Raw genomic sequence first — 19,419 nt, 5'->3', positions numbered from 1 at the left:
GATGATTCTATCAGGTTTAGGAATTAATATGAAACTCCTATTCTGGTCATGCTGTTTTTAAAAAGGAGTATTTGACAAAAATTTAGATGTATTAATATTAGGTAAAGAAAGGAGATAATGAGTCAGTTGGCAACTTCAAGCATTCAGAAATAGATACAGCTTGATTCTTCAAAATTGAATTTGTTAAAATTAAAAGTGTTGCCAGATATGCAGACTGCAATTTGGTTTTTCCTTCTTTGTTCTCTCCTCTTTTAAGCAAACAAACAAACAAAATACATTTAAGCAACTTTATAGAATAAAGATCATAATTATAATTAATTTAATCTTAATTTTATCTGATATTTAATGTTAAATTTAAAAATATTAATTTATTTTAATATCCCTATTATGTAAAGACAGTGAAGGAGAAAGATAAATAAGTAAATATACATATTTAAGATCAAGAAGAGAAACTCAAGAAATACGCAAAAACTATTGTAAAAACACTAAGAAGTGATAACTAGATGTTGGGAGGACAGCAGGATGAATAGGTAAAATGTAGACAATTTTTAGGACAGTGAAACTATTCTAGATGATACTGTAATGGTGGGCATGATCTCAGACAGTCAACAATGAGCAGTCCTGAAAAGAATTCTTTGTTCCCTGCCTGGAAGTTGAACCGAGGTAGCCTGGATGAGGCAATGGCACCCCACTCCAGTACTCTTGCCTGGAAAATCCCATGGACGGAGGAGCCTGGAAGGCTGCAGTCCATGGGGTCGCTGAGGGTCGGACACAACTGAGCAACTTCATTTTCACTTTTCCCTTTCATGCATTGGAGAAGGAAATGGCAACCCACTCCAGTGTTCTTGCCTGGAGAACCCCAGGGATGAGGGAGCCTGGTGGGCTGCTGTCTGTCGGGTCGCACAGAGTTGGACACGACTGAAGTGACATAGCAGCAGCAGCAGCCTGGATGAAAACTGGAAACCCTAGCCACTAGACCACCAGGGGCTAGAAGCCAGACGCACATTTTTCCCGGCTCTTACCCCCATAGAAAGCAAGGCTGTTTCAAGGAGGCAAAAACTGTAAAAATAGGTACAAAGTTTATTTTTGGAGACACAGCGTTACTTGTGGGAGAGCATACAGAGAAACTGTTTAAGACAGAAGCAAGGCAGAAATTACACACCCAAAGAAAAAGAGTGGGGGCGTCCTATCTAATGAGGAGTAGCCCAGTAAAGAGGTGACTTAAATCACTTATATAGGATAATCTTTCCTGGTCTTTGTTCACCTTTGGCCAATTATCTTGTTTTCTTTTCACATCTGATTGGTTCTAGGACCCTCTGCAACATTCTAGCACAACTATTTGCTAAGATGGATCCCACCACAGAGGCCTGTGGGATGGTACCCCCTCCCTTTTTGACCCCCAAGGAGCCTTCCTGCACATATGCAGACAGTGAAGTTTTTCTTGACCTCAGGAGGGGTCATCTTATTTCTTTACTTCAGCAGAGCTCAGCTTCTACCACTAGCTTTGTTCTTGGAGTGTCAGGGTTAAAAAAAAAAAGCTTCAGTTCTACTCCACTTGACAAACACTAGCTGTCCAGCCCACAGGCCCATCTATCTCCTACTGCAGATACCTGTCATTATACATTTGTCAAAAATCACAGAAGCTATGACAAGAAGAGTGAACCCAGTGTAAACTATAGACTACAGGTGATAATGATGTGTCCATGTAGGTTCATCAATTGTAAAAAATACACTGTTCTGATGTGGGACATTTCATAGTGAGAGAGGCTATCATACGTGGGGTCAGAGTGTATATGGGAACTCTATATTTTCTGTTCAGTTCTGCTGTGAGTCTAAAACTTCTCTAAATATTAAGTCAAAAGAGATAGAGAGAAAGATAAAAACCATGAGATGTACCAAGATCAAGGAGGAAAGATAGATTATATCTGGCTGGAGAAATGAAAGCTATGAGTAACTTCCAAAGGGCTGAGACTCTCCCAGAGTAACTTTAATTGATATTTCTCTTATAAAACTCTTATTCATGTACCCTACTGTCTTCTTGACATCTCTATTACACAGAATCACAGGTTCATAAAAATGTTACCCTATAAAATATACAATAAAACACTCAAATAGAAATAATACATCAGATTTAACATCTTGAAAGAGAACTATTATTCATCTCCCTGCCCCAAATTACTTTCTTCTTAAATCTTTCTTATTTTAATAAATACCATCTCTCCACCCAGTTACACGAACAGAAATCTGAGAGTCATTCTTAACCCTTCTTGCTCCCTCAGGCTCCATGTGCAATCCAGATGTTGATTATATGTACCTTTTTTAAAAATTGGGGTATAGTTGCTTTACAATGTTGTGTTAGTTTCTGCAGAACAGTGAAAAAGCTATCAGTTCAGTTCAGTTCATTTCAGTCGCTCAGTCGTGTCCGACTCTTTGTGACCCCATGAATCACAGCATGCCAGGCCTCCCTGTCCATCACCAACTCCCGGAGTTCACCCAGACTCACGTCCATCGAGTCGGTGATGCCATCCAGCCATCTCATCCTCTGTCGTCCCCTTCTCCTCCTACCCCCAATCCCTCCCAGCATCAGAGTCTTTTCCAATGAGTCAACTCTTCGCATGAGGTGGCCAAAATACTGGAGTTTCAGCTTTAGCATCATTCCTTCCAAAGAAATCCCAGGGCTGATCTCCTTCACAATGGACTGGTTGGATCTCCTTGCAGTCCAAGGGACTCTCAAGAGTCTTCTCCAACACCACACTTCAAAAGCATCAATTCTTCGGCACTCAGCCTTCTTCACAGTCCAACTCTCACATCCATACATGACCACTGGAAAAACCATAGCCTTGACTAGATGGACCTTTGTTGGCAAAGTAATGTCTCTGCTTTTGAATATGCTATCTAGGTTGGTCATAACTTTCCTTCCAAGGAGTAAGCGTCTTTTCATTTCTTGGCTTCAGTCACCATCTGCAGTGATTTTGGAGCCCCCAAAAATAAAGTCTGACACTGTTTCCACTGTTTCCCCATCTATTTCCCATGAAGTGATGGGACCAGATGCCATGATCTTCATTTTCTGAGTGTTGAGCTTTAAGCCAACTTTTTCACTCTCCTCTTTCACTTTCATCAAGAGGCTTTTGAGTTCCTCTTCACTTTCTGCCATAAGGGTGGTGTCATCTGCATATCTGAGGTGATTGATGTTTCTCCCGGCAATCTTGATTCCAGCTTGTGCTTCTTCCAGCCCAGCATTTCTCATGATGTACTCTGCATATAAGTTAAATAAGCAGGGTGACAATATATAGCCTTGATGTACTCCTTTTCCTATTTGGAACCAGTCTATTGTTCCATGTCCAGTTCACATAAATACTGGAATTCCCAGGTGGATCAGTGGTAAAGAATCCGCCTGCCAATGCAGGAGGTGCAGGAGATGTGGGTTTGATCCTTGGGTCAGGAAGATCCCCTGGTAAAGGAAATGGCAACCCAGTTCAGTTCAGTCACTCAGTCGTGTCCGACTCTTTGTGACCCTATGGACTGCAGCACGCCAGTATTCTCTGTCCATCACCAACTCCTGGAGCTTGCTCAACCCACTCCAGTATTATTGCCTGGGAAATCCCATGGACAGAGGAACCTGGTGGGCTACAGTCCATGGGGTCACATAGAGTCAGACACAGCTGAGCGACTGAGCATGCATGCATACATATGTCCCCTCTTTTTTGGTTTTCCTTCCCATTCGGGCTTCCCTGGTGGCTCAGCTGGTAAAGTGTCTGCCTGCAATGCAGGAGACCTGGGTTTGATCCCTGGGTCAGGCAGATCCCCTGGAGAAGGAAATGGCATCCCACTCCAGTACCCTTGCCTGGAAAAATCTCATGGATGGAGGAGCCTGGTAGGCTACAGTCATTAGGGTTTCAAAAAGTCGGACACAATTAAGCAGCTTCTCTCTCCCATTTAGGTCATCAGAGAGCATCAAGTAGAGTCCCCTCTACTGTGTCTTATTGATTTTGTTTCTAAAATAAACCTAGAATCTAATAACTTCTTTCCATTTCCACAGTCTGTCCAGAGACTCTACCATGCCTAGGCTGAACCTTACAATTGTCTCTTCAGTGGTCTCTGAATCCTGTTTGATTTTCTATAGTCCTTCTCCACCCAAGGGTTAGAGTAGTCTCACAAAGGTACAACTCAGGTCATGTTGCCCCTGGCATGGCTTCCTTTTGTCCTTAGCACAAAGCCTCCTATCAAATGAGTGATAAGGCCTTATGGGACAAGTCCCTTCTTCAGCTCATACCCTTCTCTCCATTGCTCACTGCTTCCATAATATGGAAGATGCCAAATTCTTTGCTACCCTGTGACCTCTATGCTTGACCCTGTTTTCCCCATTCTTCATCTGAATAAACATCTAGTCATTTTCATTTCTTGACTTTCAGTACATCTGGACCCAGCAATTTGAATTAGTCAGACCTTCCAGGATAACTTCTCATTATTTATTTGTCTTTCCAGCTGATAAAGAATGGTCCACAAGAGACAACATGAACCAATGGGATGTCAAAACTGAGCACTGTGTTTTTACTGTAACTGTAACAGCCAAAGATATTACAAAACTGTGAACTTTGAGCCAATGGGATAGGTTAGATCCTCAGTAGACCCAAATGAAGACTCACTATTGACTAAAGGACAATGGGGCTTGTTTTAACCAATCGCATATGGACTTCTACCCAAACCAGGACACACAGGCTTTCCTTACTGTGCATACTCACAATGAACTCCTTTTTAGCACATGAAGATGTCTAACTTCTCTCTTTTGTGAGGCTTCTTCTGAGTTTCTACACTGCTGTGTGTCCCACTACCCACATTTTGTTGGATTTTTCTAAATGGTCTTTGTCCTTAGTCTACATAGTAGTTATCAGAGTTTGTAATTATATATCTATTTGTGTCTTTAGTTATTTAGTGTATGTCTCCCCTGCAAGGCTCCACAGGGCAGGGGCAGTGTCTATCTTGTCTCCAGCTCAATCCCCAGAACCTAATTCATATAGAAGCCAAAACAACTTTTTCTTCAGTTCAGTTCAGTTCTTACTAAAAGAGTTTTTTAATGAAAATAATGAGCCTAATAAGCTTTCATTATATGTTTCCATTCTTTTTCTTATTATAAACTGTGTTGCTACTCAGCCATAAAAAAAGAATGAAATAATGCTATTTGCAGCAACATGAACAGACCTACAGATTATCATACGAAGTGAAGTAAGCCAGAAAGAAAAAGACAATTATTTTATGATATTGCTTAAATGTGGAATCTAAAGAAAGAAAAGAAACAAATGAACTTATATACAAAACAGAAATAGACTCATAAAAATAGAAAACAAATTTATGATTGTCAAAGAGGAAATGGGGGTAGGGATAAATTAGAAGTTTGGGATTAACATAAAAGCACTACTATATATAAGGGAGGTAACCAACAAAGACCTACTGTAGAGCACAGCAAACTGTACTTAATATTTTCTAACAACCTGTAAGGGAAAAGAATCTGAATAAAATATATCAGTTCAGTTCAGTCGCTCAATCATGTCCGATTCTTTGCGACCCCATGAATCGCAGCAAACCAGGCCTCCCTGTCCATCACCAACTCCCAGAGTGTACTCAAACTCATATCCATCAAGTTGGTGATGCCATCCAGCCATCTCATCCTCTGTCGTCCCCTTCTCCTCCTGCCACCAATCCCTCCCAGCATCAGAGTCTTTTCCAATGAGTCAACTCTTAGCATGAGGTGGCCAAAGTATTGGAGTTTCAGCTTTAGCATCAGTCCTTCCAATGAATACCCAGGACTGATCTCCTTTAGAATGGACTGGTTGGATGTCCTTGCAGTCCAAGGGACTCTCAAGAGTCTTCTCCAACACCACAGTTCAAAAGCATCAATTCTTCAGTGCTCAGCTTTCTTCACAGTCCAACTCTCACATCCATACATGACCACAGGAAAAACCATAGCCTTGACTAGATGGACCTTTGTTGGCAAAGTAATGTCTCTGCTCTTGAATATGCTATCTAGGTTGATCATAACTTTCCTTCCAAAGAGTAAGCGTCTTTTCATTTCATGGTTGCCATCACCATCTGCAGTGATTTTGGAGCCCAAAAAAATAAAGTCTGACATTGCTTCCACTGTTTCCCCATCTACTTCCCATGAAGTGATGGGACCAGATGCCATGATCTTCGTTTTCTGAATGTTGAGCTTTAAGCCAACCTCTTCACTCTCCTCTTTCACATTCATCAAAGGCTCTTTAGGTCCTCTTCATTTTCTGCCATAATGGTGGTATCATTGGCATATCTGAGGTTATTGATATTTCTCCCAGCAATCTTGATTCCAGCTTGTGCTTCTTCCAGCCCAGCATTTCTCATGATGTACTCTGCATATAAATTAAATAAGCAGGGTGACAATATACAGCCTTGATGTACTCCTTTTCCTATTTGGAACCAGTCTGTTGTTCCATGTCCAGTTCTAACTGTTGCTTCCTGACCTGCATATAGGTTTCTCAAGAGGCAGGTTAGGTGGTCTGGTATGCCCATCTCTTTCAGAATTTTCCACAGTTTATTGTGATCCACACAGTCAAAGGCTTTGGCATAGTCAATAAAGCAGAAATAGATGTTTTTCTGGAACTCTCTTGCTTTTTCGATGATCCAGCAGATGTTGGCAATTTGGTTTCTGGTTCCTCTGCCTTTTCTAAAACCAGCTTGAACATTAGGAAGTTCACAGTTCACATATTGCTGAAGCCTGCCTTGGAGAATTTTGAGCATTACTTTACTAGTGTGTGAGATGAATGCATTGTGCGGTAGTTTGAGCATTCTTTGGCATTGCCTTTATTTGGGATTGGAATGAAAACTGACCTTTTCCAGTCCTGTGGCCACTGCTGAGTTTTCCAAGTTTGCTGTCATATTGAGTGCAGCACTTTCATAGTATCATCTTTCAGGATTTGAAGTAGCTCAACTGGAATTCCATCACCTCCACTAGCTTTGTTCATAGTGATGCTTTCTAAGGCCCACTTGACTTCACATTCCAGGATGTCTGGTTCTAGGTGAGTGATCACAGCATTGTGATTATCTGGGACATGAAGATCTTTTTTTGTACAGTTCTTCTGTGTATTCTTGCCACCTCTTCTTAATATCTTCTGCTTCTATTAGAGCCATACCATTTCTGTCCTTTATCGAGCCCATCTTTGCATGAAATGTTCCCTTGGTATCTCTCATTTTCTTGAAGAGATCTCTAGTCTTTCCCATTCTGTTGTTTTCCTCTATTTCTTTGCATTGATCCCTGAGGAAGGCTTTCTTATCTCTCCTTGCTTTTCTTTGGAACTCTGCATTCAGATGCTTATATCTTTCTTTTTCTCCTTTGCTTTTCGCTTCTCTTCTTTTCACAGATATTTGTAAGGCCTCCTCAGACAGCCATTTTGCTTTTTTGCATTTCTTTTCCATAGGGATGGTCTTGATCCCTGTCTCCTGTACAATGTCATCATGAACCTCATTCCATAGCTCATCAGGCACTCTATCTACCAGATCTAGTCCCTTAAATCTATTTCTCACTTCCACTGTATAATCATAAGAGATTTGATTTAGGTCATACCTGAATGGTCTAGTGGTTTTCCCTACTTTCTTCAAATTAAGTCTGAATTTGGCAATAAGGAGCTCATGATCTGAGCCACAGTCAGCTCCCAGTCTTGTTTTTGCTGACTGTATAGAGTTTCTCCATCTTTGGCTGCAAAGAATATAATCAACCTGATTTCAGTGTTGACCATCTGGTGATGTCCTTGTGTAGAGTCTTCTCTTGTGTTGCTGGAAGAGGGTGTTTTCTATGACCAGTGTGTTCTCTTGGCAAAACTCTATTAGCCTTTGCCCTGCTTCATTCTGTATTCCAAGGCCAAATTTGCCTGTTATTCCAGGTGTTTCTTGACTTCCTAATTTTGTATTCTAGTCCCCTATAATGAAAAGGACATATTTTTTGGGTGTTAGTTCTAAAAGGTCTTGTAGGTCTTCATAGAACCGTTCAACTTCAGCTTCTTCAACATTACTGTTTGGGGCATAGGCTTGGATTACCATGATACTGAACAGTTTACTTTGAAAATGAACAGAGATCATTCTGTCATTTTTGAGATTGCATCCAAGTACTGCATTTCAGACTCTTTTGTTGACCATGATGGCTACTCCATTTCTTCTAAGGGATTCCTGCCTTTGCTATACACACAATGTAACACAATAATGTAAATCAACAATGATTTTTGTAAGTCAACATTGTAAGTCAACAATGATTTGACTTTTAAAAATGAATAACAAAATAAAATAATATTTAAGTTTTTATTGAAGTATAGTTGATTTACACTGCAGTGCCATCTCTGCTGTATAGCAAAGTAACTATTATACACATATAGACATTCTTTATTTAATATTCTTTTGGTTTATAACAGGATATGGATATAGATGTCTGTGCTAAACAGTAGAAACTTATTGTTTATCCATCCTATATATAATCATTTACATCTCCTAATCCCACATTCCTACTTCTTCCCTCCCCTACCTGCTTCCTCCTTGGTAAGCACAAGCCTGTTCTCTATGTCTACTAGTCTGTTTCTATTTTATAGACAGGCTCATTTGTGCCATATTTCACATTCCACATATAAGTGGTATCATATGGCATCTGTCTTTTTTTTTCTGATTTACTTCATTTAGTATTAAAACCTCTAGTTGTATTCATGTTGCTGTAAATGGCATTATTTTGTTCTTTTTTATGGCTGAGTAGTATTCCATTGTATGCTGCTGCTAAGTCGCTTCAGTCATGTCCGGCTCTGTGCGATCCCATAGACGGCAGCCCACCAGGCTCCTCCGTCCCTGGGATTCTCCAGGCAAGAACACTGTAGTGGGTTGCCATTTCCTTTTCCAATGCATGAAAGTGAAAAGTGAAAGCGAAGTCGCTTAGTCGTGTCCGACTCTTAGCGACCCCATAGATTGCAGCCTAACAGGGTCCTCCGTCCATGGGATTTTCCAGGCAACAGTACTGGAGTGGGTTGCCATTGCCTTCTCCATTCCATTGTATAATAATATTTAAAAATAATATAATTCCTTTAAGAAAAAAGTGGAGAAGGGTAAAGTATTAAAGAAAGTCAAAGAGAGCATAGCTGAGATTAAATTGAATAGGAACATGAAAATTACTGCAGAGCTGGGATTTGAACTGGTGACCAACCCCCACATTGACCAGATGTCAGATTTCACAATGACTTTTCTTGTGCAGTTATTCTCTGGTTTTTTATTCCACTGTTTTTTTGGTCTCATTTTGCCTGCCTGACTCCATCTCCCAAATGGGCATTGCTCAGGGTCAAAAGGGAACTTTCCAATTAGAAAGAGTTCCCTTCACCAGGAACAGAAGAGCAGGGTAAGAAACCAGCTTCCTCAGTCTATTTGGGTACTGCTCAAATATCCCATGTTTGCTTCAGCCCACCCAAACCAAAAAAGCTGATATGTATAGAAATATCTAGGAACAAGGAGAAGGCAATGGCACCCCACTCCACTACTCTTGCCTGGAAAACCCCATGGATGGAGGAGCCTGGAAGGCTGCAGTCCATGGGGTCACTGAGGGTCGGGCACGACTGAGTGACTTCACTTTCCCTTTTCACTTTCATGCATTGGAGAAGGAAATGGCAACCCACTCCAGTGTTCTTGCCTGGAGAATCCCAGGGATGGTGGAGCGTAATGGGCTGCCGTCTATGGGATCGCACAGAGTCGGACACGACTGAAGCGACTTAGCAGCAGGAGCAGCAGCACCTAGGAACAAAGAAGAAAAGCCATACAGCAGGAGCAATCATGGTCCACAGTGACCTGCTGTCCAGCAGATTTCACCACAGTCACCCTGGAGATTATACAAGTTTTCACCCTGGACTCTGTGCCACCCCTTGATCCAGCACTCCAGAGTGCCCCCACCAGCAGGTAAAAGTCTTCCCTTACTGAAGTCAGCCCACAAAGTCTGGAAGAGGGGACTGCTTCTTCAAATGCACAGACATCTGCACAAGGCTACAAGGATCACAAAGAATCAGGGAATCATGACTCTACCAAAAGATTACAGTAAACCTCTCATAACTGGCCCTGAAGAAATGAAGATGCTGGAACTGCCCAACAAATAGTTCAAAATAATAGATCTAAAAGATGCTCACATTGCTACAAGAGAACACAGATAATTTAATAATATCAGAAAAACAGTACAAGAACAAAATGAAAAGTTCAAAAAAGAGAGAGAAAAAAAAAAGAACCAAACAGAAATATTGGAGGTAGAGAACAGAATGATTGAACAAAATAATTTGATAGACAATTCCAGCAGCAGACTTAATCAAGCAGAAGAAAAAATAGGTGAGCCTGAAGATGGATGAATTGAAATTATCCAGAGACGTAGAAAGAAAATTAGGCTTTAAGCTCTGAATCAGCCTCACTCACCAGTGGGCAGACAACAGCCCCAGAACAACTGTAGCCACCCACACCCAACCAGCCCACTCACAAGCAGACCCTGGGAGTGGCTGAACCCCAGCCTCACACACCAGTGTGTGAACATCAGCCCCAGTACAACCACAGCCTTGTAGCCTGTGGGCCCAACTCACCCACCAGCAGACCAACACAAGTTTTGGGAACCCCAGACCTTGCAGCCAAATGTATCAGGAACTGGCCCCATCCACCAGTGATTCGATACCAGCTCTGGGACCTCTTGACCCTGAAGCCAGACACCAGGAGATGGCTCTGCCTGCCAGTGGGCTTTCACAAGCACCAGGACCTGGTGGACAGGCACCAGCCCTGGGATCTCCTGAACCCAACCCCACCCACTGGTGAGCCAGGTAATGACAGGGCCCCCTGGGGTTCCTCGCCAGCTGCCTTGTGACCCAAATCATTAACAAGTAGCCAGCAATCTCTGCACAAGGCAGAGCCTAGCAACCAACTAGACCAGGGGCCAGCCAACCCTACCAGATTGCCCAAAGAAGTCACCTACCACAACGGAAGGACCCATGCGGTCCACTTAAGGGGAACTCTGAGAGCATATACCTCTGGTGACAAGAAGAAAATATGCTGCTGGGATACACAGGACATCTACAAAAAGCCGTATCTCCAAGGCAGGGAAATATAACCATATATAATACATGAAAACAGATATTAATACATGAAATCAAAAATGGTAAATTAGGCAAAAATGAGGCAATAGCAGAATATTAACAAATTAAGAAACAAAATAAAATCCCAGAGTAAGAAGATCTAAGTGAAGTGGAGATAGGTAATCTACCCAAGACAGCGCTCAAAGCAGTGATCATTATCAAAGTGGGGCTTCACTGGTGGCCCAGTGGTTAAGAATCTGCCTTCCAATGCAAAGGATGCAGATTGTATCCCTAGTTGGGGAACTAAAATCCCATATGCTGTGGGGCAACTAAGTTTGTGCACTGCAACTAGAAAGCTTGCATGCCACAACTAGAGAATCCTGCTTACCACAATGAGAAGCCCACAAGCCACAACTAGAGAAAGCCCTCGGGCTGCAACAAAGAGCCTGTGTGCCACAACAGAGACACAGCACAGTCAAAAAAATGATTTGACATTGGAGTGGAGTGGGCAATGGCACCCCACTCTAGTACTCTTGCCTGGAAAATCCCATGGGTGGAGGAGGCTGGTAGGCGGCAGTCCATGGGGTCATTAAGAGTCGGACACGACTGAGGGACTTCACTTTCACTTTTTGCTTTCATGCATTGAAGAAGGAAATGGCAACCCACTCCAGTGTTTTTGCCCGTGAATCCCAGGGATGGGAGAGCCTGGTGGGCTGCTGTCTCTGGGGTTGCATAGAGTTGGACACGACTGAAACAACTTAGCAGAAGCAGCAGCAGACATTGGAGACCATCTGCGGCATTGTGTATTATCAAAGGTTTGGCAACAAATTTTCAAGAAGCCTGACCCAGATATCTTCGGAAAATTGTCTCATCAGATGTCATCTGCTTCAATTCCAGGAAATCTTTACTTTTAGGTTAACAGATGATATAGAGGTCCAGTCAAGGTTCAGTCCTTTCTTTAAGCATATCACATGAATCCAGGAGTCTATTCCTTGGGGTTCGGTGGCACAGGTGTTGCTTAGCAGTACCTGATAGGGACCTCTCCAACAAGGTTGAAAGGAGTTATTCTGAAGGTATCTTTTGCAAAAGATGAAATCTCCAGTTTCCAACTTGTGATACTTAAGGTCTTCATCTCCTGAGAGTCCACTGTGAAAAGCCTGCTTTACCAAACATGGTTATTTTTCATAGAAACATTTAGGCCTCTGCAATACTGGAATATCTCTCCTTTTATTGGTTGTGGGTCAAAATAAGTAGGAGCAAACTGTGTTAGGTGTCCTGTACTATCTCAAAGGATGAGAGTTTATGAGTTCCAAAAGAGGCAGATGCAAGATATAAAATGACCAACGTCAATGCTTTTGGCCAACGTTTTTGGAGAGTCTCTACAAATTTTGCCAAATGTGTTTTAATAATGCAGTTGGTGCATTCAACTAAGCCAGCCAATTGAAGATGGTAATCACAGTAAAGGTGTCAGATCAGATCAGTCGCTCAGTTGTGTCCGACTCTTTGCGACCCCATGAATCCCAGCACACCAGGCCTCCCTGTCCATCACCAACTCCTGGAGTTCACTGAGACTCATGTCCATCGAGTCAGTGATGCCATCTAGCCATCTCATCCTCTGTCGTCCCCTTCTCCTCCTGCCCACAATCCCTCCCAGCATCAGAGTCTTTTCCAACGAGTCAACTCTTCGCATGAGGTGGCCAAAGTACTGGAGTTTCAGCTTCAGCATCATTCCTTCCAAAGAAATCCCAGGGCTGATCTGCTTCAGAATGGACTGGTTAGATCTCCTTGCAGTCCAAGGGACTCTCAAGAGTCTTCTCCAACACCACACTTCAAAAGCATCAATTCTTTGGCGCTCAGCCTTCTTCACAGTTCAACTCTCACATCCATACATGACCACAGGAAAAACCATAGCCTTGACTAGACGGACCTTTGTTGGCAAAGTAATGTCTCTGCTTTTGAATATGCTATCTAGGTTGGTCATAACTTTCCTTCCAAGGAGTAAGTGTCTTTTAATTTAATGGCTGCAATCACCATCTGCAGTGATTTTGGAGCCCCCCAAAAAATAAAGTCTGACACTGTTTCCACTGTTTCCCCATCTATTTCCCATGAAGTGGTGGGACCGGATGCCATGATCTTCGTTTTCTGGATGTTGAGCTTTAAGCCAACTTTTTCACTCTCCTCTTTCACTTTCATCAAGAGGCTTTTGAGTTCCTCTTCACTTTCTGCCATAAGGGTGGTGTCATCTGCATATCTGAGGTTATTGATATTTCTCCCAGAAATCTTGATTCCAGTTTGTGTTTCTTCCAGTCCAGCATTTCTCATGATGTACTCTGCATAGAAGTTAAATAAGCAGGGTGACAATATACAGCCTTGACGAACTCCTTTTCCTATTTGGAACCAGTCTGCTGTTCCACGTCCAGTTCTAACTGTTGCTTCCTGACCTGCATACAGATTTCTCAAGAGGCAGGTCAGGTGATCTGGTATTCCCATCTCTTTCAGAATTGTCCACAGTTTATTGTGATCCACACAGTCAAAGGCTTTGGCATAGTCAATAAAGCAGAAATAGATGTTTTCTGGAACTCTCTTGCTTTTTGATGATCCAGCGGATGTTGGCAATTTGATCTCTGGTTCCTCTGCCTTTTCTAAAACCAGCTTGAACGTCAGGAAGTTCACAGTTCACATATTGCTGAAGCCTGGCTTGGAGAATTTTGAGCATTACTTTACTAGCGTGAGAGATGAGTGCAATTGTGCAGTAGTTGGAGCATTCTTTGGCATTGCCTTTATTTGGGACTGGAATGAAAACTGACCTTTTCCAGTCCTGTGGCCACTGCTGAGTTTTCCAAATTTGCTGGCATATTGAGTGCAGCACTTTCACAGCAGCATCTTTCAGGATTTGGAATAGCTCAACTGGAATTCCATCACCTCCACTAGCTTTGTTCGTAGTGATGCTTTCTAAGGCCCACTTGACTTCACATTCCAGGATGTCTGGCTCTAGGTCAGTGATCACACCATTGTGATTATCTGGGTCGTGAAGATCTTTTTTGTACAGTTCTTCTGTGTATTCTTGCCATCTCTTCTTAATATCTTCTGCTTCTGTTAGGTCCATACCATTTCTGTCCTTTATCAAGCTCATCTTTGCATGAAATGTTCCTTTGGTATCTCTGATTTTCTTGAAGAGATCCCTAGTCTTTCCCATTCTGTTGTTTTCCTCTATTTCTTTGCATTGATCGCTGAAGAAGGCTTTTTTATCTCTTTTTGTTATTCTTTGGAACCCTGTATTCAGATGTTTATATCTTTCCTTGTCTCCTTTGCTTTTCGCTTCTCTTCTTTTCACAGCTATTAGTAAGACCTCCCCAAACAGCCATTTTGCTTTTTTGCATTTCTCTTCTATGGAAATGGTCTTGATCCCTGTCTCCTGTACAATGTCATGAACTTCATTCCATAGTTCATCAGGCACTCTATCTATCAGATCTAGGCCCTTAAATCTATTTCTCACTTCAACTGGCCAAACAGTGCAAACTTGCCAAAGTATCTGACCAGTAAAATGGGTTCCTTGATCACTATGTAGTTTGAGAGGAGTTCCCCAGGTAGGGATAATGGTTTCCAAATGGAATTTAGTCACAGAAGAGGCAAAAGCCTGCTTGCAAAAGAAGGCTTCAGTCTAGTGCGAAAACATACAGATAATGACTAAAACTTATTTATATCCACTGGACATGGGAAGTTGTAAGAAATCCATCTGCCAGACCTTGATGCTCCATTAGGCAGTTTAAAATGTCAGACAGCAGGCCAAGCCAAGTGGGTACCCAGTTCTAGCCACCAGCAGGCTGTCACAAGCCCCAGGACACACTTGGGCCCAGCCCCACCTACCAGCCTGCCCACAGTTGTCACCTTGTCACAACAGAAAGGTCCATGCAGCCCACATAGGGACAGTCTTAGAGAATATAGCTCTGATGACCAGAGGAGAGTGTACTGCTGGGCCCCAAGGGCATCTCCTCCATAAGGCCACTTCTCCAAGATTGGGAAATGTAGCCAATCTACCTATTAATAATCCATAGAAATAAAAACAGAGAATTAGTCAAAATGAGGATGCAGAGGAAGATATTTCAAATGAAAGAACAAGACAAAACCCCAGAAGAACTAAGCAAAGTGGAGACAAGCAGTCTACCCAGTAAAGAATTCAAGGTAATGATCATAAATATGCTCAACAAACTTGGAACAAGAATGGACGAACACAGTGAGAAGTTTAACAAAGAGTTAGAAAACATACAGAAGAACCAAACAGAGCTGAAGGGTACAATAATTAAGTTTAAAATACACTAGAAGGAGTCAACAGTAGATAATACAGACAAATGAATCGGTGAATTTGAAGAGAATAGTAGAAATCACCAAAACTGAACAGAAAATATATTTACTATCAACGTAAATACGGGCAGCTTTGTCCTGGGCTAAAGTGCAAGCCTATGTAAGAGCGTATAATTCAGACAGTTGGGCCAGAGTTGCCGTCAGGTAAAGATACTATCTTAACAACATCAAAAGAAATTGCAGTAGCATACTTAGCACAGCATTTGCATCATCACCTTTTAAGTAAGAGCCATCAGTGAACCATAAGAAGTCAGTGTTACCTAAAGGTATTTCCTGTAGATCATCACAGGAGTCAGAAGATGATCTGTCAGCATTAAGAAACTGTGACGGACTTTGTTGGTAATGAAGGGAAAAAGAGCCAAAGGGGATGAAAGCATATAAAACTTCCAGTTGAAAATACGTAAGTCACAGAGATATATTATACAGCATGCCAATTCTATTAACACTGTATTGCAGGTTGCCGGGGAAGAGGGGAGCCTGACAACTCGGAAATTTGAATACCACAGTAGCATGGAGTGTGACCTCATGGAGACTGACATCTTGGAGTCGTTGGAAGATCTCGGTTACAAGGGTCCATTGTTAGAAGATGGAGCTCTGTCTCAGGCTGTCACTGCTGGAGCCAGTTCCCCTGAGTTTACCAAACTCTGTGCTTGGTTGGTGTCTGAATTTAGAGTGCTCTGTAAACTAGAGGAAAATGTGCAAGCAACTAACAGCCCAAGTGAAGCTGAAGAATTCCAGCTTGAGATGAGTGGGCTACTAGGGGAGATGAACTGTCCATATCTTTCACTGACATCTGGGGATGTGACCAAGCGCCTTCTCATTCAGAAGAACTGCCTCCTTTTGCTCACATACCTCATCTCAGAACTAGAAGCTGCCAGAATGCTCTGTGTGAATACTCTTCCAAAAAAAGCTCAAGAAGGAGGCGGTAGTGAGGTCTTTCAAGAGTTGAAAGGCATATGTATTGCTCTAGGAATGTCCAAACCTCCAGCCAATATAACTATGTTCCAATTCTTCAGCGGGGTTGAAAAAAAAATTAAAGGAAACATTAGCAAAAGTTCCACCTAATCATGTGGGAAAGCCTTTATTGAAGAAGCCAATGGGACCAGCCCACTGAGAAAAGATAGAAGCAATTAACCAAGTTGTGGCCAATGAATATGAAGTTCGGAGAAAGCTGCTAATAAAACGTTTGGACGTCACGGTCCAGTCTTTTGTCTGGTCTGACAGAGCTAAGAGTCAAACAGAAAAACTGGCGAAGGTTTACCAGCCAAAACGCTCAGTCTTATCTCCTAAAAGTACTATTTCTATTGCCCACCTTTTGGCTGCAAGACAAGACTTGTCAAAGATCTTAAGGACGAGCAGTGGCTCTATAAGAGAAAAGACTGCCTGTGCCATCAATAAGGTGTTGATGGGCAGAGTTCCTGACAGAGGAGGTAGGCCCAATGAAATCGAACCTCCACCCGCAGAGATGCCACCATGGCAGAAGAGGCAAGATGGCCCCCAGCAACCAGCAGGAGGACGAGGAGGCGGGAGAGGGGGCTATGAACATTCCTCATACGGAGGACGAGGAGGCCATGAACAGCAAGCAGGAGGAAGAGGTGGACGCGGCGGCTACGACCACGGTGGCCGGCCGCGGGGGAGGAAGAGGAAATAAGCACCAAGGAGGCTGGACAGATGGCGGGAGCGGGGGAGGGAGCGGGGGAGGGGGCGGCTACCAAGAAGGCGGTTATCGAGATTCGGGTTTCCAGCCCAGCGGCTATCACGGTGGCCACAGTGGTGGCTATCAGGGCGGTGGTTATGGTGGCTTCCAGACAACTACATACACAGGAAGTGGGTACCAGGGTGGTGGATATCAGCAGGACAATAGATACCAAGATGGTGGGCATCACAGTGATCGAGGCGGGGGTCGTGGAGGGAGAGGGGGTCGTGGAGGCCGAGGCGGACGCGCTGGCCAAGGAGGAGGTTGGGGAGGAAGAGGGAGCCAGAATTATCATCAAGGGGGGCAATTTGAACAGCACTTCCAGCATGGAGGTTACCAGTATAATCATTCTGGATTTGGACAGGGAAGACATACTAGTTGAGGCTACATAGAACCTTACATTTTGCTAGAGCTCAAGTAATAGAAACTTAGTTTTAGAATCCTGAATTCAGCATTGATTTTGAATTAATGTGAGACCACCGGTGACAGGCAGATTCCTGCTTGGCATAAGCATTTGTAGGTCTTCATACAATACTGTTCCTTTGGGTTTTTTTTTTTTAATGGACTTGCATAATACCGTTTATTTGAGAAACACATACACTATCTCTCCTTTGTATGGAGAATTTCTTAAAAGGTAATTAAAACTGCCTTTAACTGACCAGTAGACTAATTCCACAGTCAGAACATGTGTACTTTTCTGAGGAAATTACTTGAACAAGTAGTTTTCATGTTTTCAATATGCAGTTTTGAAAAATGAGAATTCTAGATTTTTTTAGATTTACAACTAGGAAACCTTCCTCATATTAACAATCCATTTATATGTGTTTCCCTTAAAGTATTCTAATGCCTATTTTCCAAGCACAGTTCTGCCCTGATTGGCTTTTTATTCAGAGAGGTTATGCAACATTAGCTTCATGATAGAACTTTAAGGTCAGTTCCTATTAAATGAGCTCTTCTGCAGATAGCACATTCAGTAGCCTTATCCTTTTGACAGAATACTGTACCATATGCTCAACTCTGAAAACCTTGAACACGGCCAAAATCCATAAAGCTTATAAAAGCAGACTAAGTTGTGAACCTATAGTACCTGTAGTCATTTAGTGAAGTTTAGCAATTCAAACTGACCTGCATCCATTCAAAACAAGTTCCTCTTTCAACTTTATTTTTACTTGAAATCTGCTAGAAGAAACAGCAAACTGAAATTTGTTTTATGCACGAGGTAATACCACTGGCTCAGCAGATACAAGTTGGTTTGCTTTGGGCAGGAGACTTTTTGTAATGAAAGAAATGCACCACCGAGTAAGAGGACAGACTTTTGCTTAGAGCAGGAGGCCCTTTATTATTGCTGCAGAAAACAAAAGCCTGGCTGAGTTGATGTTTGACACTTACCTTTACTGAAATCTACATGACGCTTCTTGCTGGGTTTTTGTACACGTAAATATTGTCAAGCTGTGAAAGAAAACGGCTGGAGGTGTGCTTTGTGTGAAAGGTGAGCAATAAAGTATCTGTATGTTCAAAAAAAAAAAAAACAACTGTATTGTATAGTGAAAGTTGCTAAAAGAGTAAACCTTTAACGTTCTCATGACAAGAGAAACAAATTCTGTAACTGTGTATGGGGATGGATGTTAACCAGATTTATCGTGGTGATCATGTCACAATATAAACAAATATGAAATCGTTACATTGTACACCTAAAACTAATCTAATGTATAATATATACATTATAATGTATAATCTAAGATATAATGTCAATTATATCTCAATTTTTAAAAAAGAATAACAAGTATAAAATGAGTTCTGCTGAAATATGGACATGGAGGTATTTTTAATCCTTCCCTAAGAATCATTTAAATTTATATAATTTTTATTAAAATAATATAAAAAATGAGTAGCAAGGTTAAGATTACCACAATATAAAAGAGTAACGTGAGGGGCAGTTAACAAAAAGACTTCATAAGAGTTGAGGTGACTGACTGAGAAATGCTGAGTGTGGTGAGAGTTCAGGAAGGATTCTACTGACATGTACAAATGCTATTTTTAAAATGGATAACCAACAGGGACCTATTGTATACCACAGAAACTCTGCTCGATATCCTGTAATAACCTAAATGGGAAAGTAATTTGAAAAAGAATAGATGCATGTATACGTATAAGTGAATCATTTTGTTGTACACCTGAAACTAACACAACATTGTTAATCAACACTACTCCAATATAAAAGTTAAAAAAAAAATTTACTTTCAGTGAGAATGGATTTTAGTAATACATGAGCAT

General features: G+C 41.9%; 1 protein-coding gene across 1 annotated transcript; it reads left to right on the top strand.

Moving 5' to 3' along the window:
* The first annotated feature begins 15,910 nt into the window (after nucleotides 1-15,910).
* Nucleotides 15,911-17,545, top strand: LOC102402888 (protein FAM98A-like). Its single transcript, XM_044941520.2, is given in 3 exon segments — nucleotides 15,911-16,475; nucleotides 16,477-17,073; nucleotides 17,075-17,545. Coding segments are annotated over 3 exon segments (1,566 nt in total). The 5' UTR covers nucleotides 15,911-15,959; the 3' UTR covers nucleotides 17,528-17,545.
* The last annotated feature ends 1,874 nt before the right edge of the window (nucleotides 17,546-19,419 follow it).

The sequence above is a fragment of the Bubalus bubalis genome, chromosome 4, assembly GCF_019923935.1.
Source record: "Bubalus bubalis isolate 160015118507 breed Murrah chromosome 4, NDDB_SH_1, whole genome shotgun sequence".
NCBI lineage: Eukaryota > Metazoa > Chordata > Mammalia > Artiodactyla > Bovidae > Bubalus > Bubalus bubalis.
The sequence above is the reverse complement of the archived record's forward strand: the minus strand, read 5'-3'. Positions and strand labels throughout refer to the sequence as shown.